Source organism: Cyprinodon variegatus, unplaced genomic scaffold (genome assembly GCF_000732505.1).
Source record: "Cyprinodon variegatus isolate N-32 unplaced genomic scaffold, C_variegatus-1.0 Scaffold1216, whole genome shotgun sequence".
NCBI classification, from domain to species: domain Eukaryota; kingdom Metazoa; phylum Chordata; class Actinopteri; order Cyprinodontiformes; family Cyprinodontidae; genus Cyprinodon; species Cyprinodon variegatus.
In genome coordinates, this window is record NW_015151669.1 from 93,621 (window position 1) to 96,076 (window position 2,456).

The 2,456-nt window shown below is 59.8% G+C and overlaps 1 protein-coding gene across 1 annotated transcript in view; it reads left to right on the forward strand.

Annotated features, from left to right (window-relative positions):
* vps16 (VPS16, CORVET/HOPS core subunit) overlaps positions 1-2,456 on the forward strand; it is an 11,933-nt gene that overhangs the window by 1,988 nt on the left and 7,489 nt on the right. Inside the window, exons 5-13 of the mRNA XM_015401401.1 lie at positions 174-318; positions 391-506; positions 589-711; positions 778-833; positions 910-999; positions 1,627-1,798; positions 1,871-2,002; positions 2,068-2,195; positions 2,303-2,338. Coding sequence (XP_015256887.1) covers positions 174-318; positions 391-506; positions 589-711; positions 778-833; positions 910-999; positions 1,627-1,798; positions 1,871-2,002; positions 2,068-2,195; positions 2,303-2,338 — 998 coding nt within the window. The remainder of the gene's footprint in view (positions 1-173; positions 319-390; positions 507-588; positions 712-777; positions 834-909; positions 1,000-1,626; positions 1,799-1,870; positions 2,003-2,067; positions 2,196-2,302; positions 2,339-2,456) is intronic.

Here is a 2,456-nt window from a genome sequence, read left to right on the forward strand (position 1 = left end):
GGGTCCATTTAGGACAGGTGGGTCCATTAAGGACAGGTGGGTCCATTAAGGACGGGACAGGTGGGTCCATTTAGGACGGGACAGGTGGGTCCATTTAGGAGGGGACAGGTGAGTCCAATCTGTGGGACGGGAGTGTTGCTGAACCGGTTGACGGGTGTCCTCGTGTCAAACAGGAAGTGGTCCAGAGCCAGGTTCTGGAGGCCAAGGTCTTTCACTCTCCCTATGGAACTGGCGTTGCCATAGTAACAGGCTCCTCCCGCTTCACCCTGGCGACCAACATCGAGGACCTGAAGCTCCGCAGGTTACCTGAGGTCCCAGGTGAGGACAGCTCAACATCCAGGTAGGCCTGTGTGTCCTCCAGGTGTCCTCCAGCTGTCTCTGTCCCCTCAGGTCTCCAGGGGAAGCCGTCCTGCTGGGTGGTCCTGACCCAGGACAGACAGACCAAAGTCCTGGTGTCCAGTGGAGCTGAACTCTATGTCCTGGACAACACCTCCTGCACTGCTGTGGTAGGACGGATGGACGGACGGACGGACAGACAGGTGAGCTACTGTCCCCCACCTGTCTGACGTCCTCCCTGTGTGTCTCCAGTACCCCCCAGGTCTCAGTCCTCAGGCTGGCAGCATCGTCCACATGGCCGTCTCCTTCAGCTATAAGTACCTGGCTCTGTTCACGGAGGCGGGACACCTGTGGACCGGCCTGTCCAACCTGCAGGTGAGCAGCAGCTCTTAGTGGGCGTGGCCTCAGCTGTGGGGGTCTGACAGGTGCTTCTGTCTGCAGGAAAGACTGAGCGAAGTGGACATCAAAAGGACAGCTCCGCCCACACAGATGGTCTGGTAGGTCCACTAGCCGACCCGTCTGGGTCCCCCTGACTGAGCTGGACCGTGTCTCAGCAGCTTCTGTCCCCTCCAGGTGCCGCAGGCCCAGGTCCCAGCAGCCCTCCGTGGTCCTGATGTGGGACAGACTCCTCCTGGTGGTGGGAGCGTGTAACGACACCATCCAGTATCCTTCCCTCTGGCTCAGAGCGGATCTAGGAGCGGATCTAGGAGCGGTTCTAGGAGCGGATCTAGGGTAGCCTGTCGGCTCAGAGCGGTTCTAGGAGCGGATCTAGGGTAGCCTGTCGGCTCAGAGCGGTTCTAGGAGTGGATCTAGGGTAGCCTGTCGGCTCAGAGCGGATCTAGGAGCGGTTCTAGGAGCGGATCTAGGAGCGGTTCTATGAGCGGATCTAGGAGCGGTTCTAGGGTAGCCTGCCAACTCAGAGCGGTTCTAGGAGCGGTTCTAGGGTAGCCTGCCGGCTCAGAGCGGTTCTATGAGCGGATCTAGGAGCGGTTCTAGGGTAGCCTGCCAACTCAGAGTGGTTCTAGGAGCGGTTCTAGGGTAGCCAGCCGGCTCAGAGCGGTTATATGAGTGGTTCTAGGAGCTGTTCTAGGGTAGCCTGTTGGCTCAGACCGGTTCTAGGAGCGGTTCTAGGGTAGCCTGCTGGCTCAGAGTGGTTCTAGGAGCGGTTCTAGGGTAGCCTGTCGGCTCAGACCGGTTCTAGGAGCGGTCTTAGGGTAGCCTGTGGGCTCAGAGCGGTTCTGGGAGCGGTTCTAGGGTAGCCTGCTGTAGTCCTCCTTAACTGTAAGCCAGGTTCCCCATGGAGGAGCGCTCGGTGTTGGTGGGGGAGCTGGACGGCGTCCGGATCATCGCTCCCTGCAGCCAGGAGCTGCTGCAGGAGGTTCCTCTGGTCTGCCAGGACATCTTCAAGATCGCCTCCATGGCTCCTGGAGCGCTGCTGCTGGAGGCCCACCGCGAGTACGAGGTAGGTAGGCCGCCTAAGGGGCTGCCGGAGGGGGTCTGGACCCTCGGTTCTGATTCCCGTCTGCTTGAGCAGAAGTCCAGTCAGAAGGCGGATGAGTACCTGAGGGAGATCAAGGAGCAGGACGTCCTGGGAGACGCCGTGCGGCAGTGTGTGGAGGCAGCGGCGCACGAGTACGACCCTGACACCCAGAAGGCTCTGATGAGGGTGAGAACACCAGTACCAGAACCATGGCGGCTCAGTCTGTGTGTGACGTGGCGTCTTTTCATTAGGCGGCGTCCTTCGGCAAGTGTTTTCTGACGGACTTCAGTCCGGAGCAGTTCGTGGTGACCTGCAGGGAGCTGCGGGTGCTGAACGCCGTCAGGGACAGCAGCGTGGGGATGCCGCTCACTCACACTCAGTATCCTGCCGTGGTGCATCATGGGAGCTGGGGCTCCGCCTCCCTGGGTCGGTTCATTCATGTTTCTGCTGGACTTTAGCCTGATGCTCCTTAACCTCTGACCTCAGATTCAAACAGATGACCCTACAGGTGCTGATAGACAGGTATGCCACCTGATGTCCTCCTTTACCCGTAGCGCAGCGTCCCCTAGCTTAGCTCAGCGCGTCGTAGCTTAGCTCATCGCCTCCTAGTTTAGCTCAGCGCCTCCTAGCTTAGCTCAGC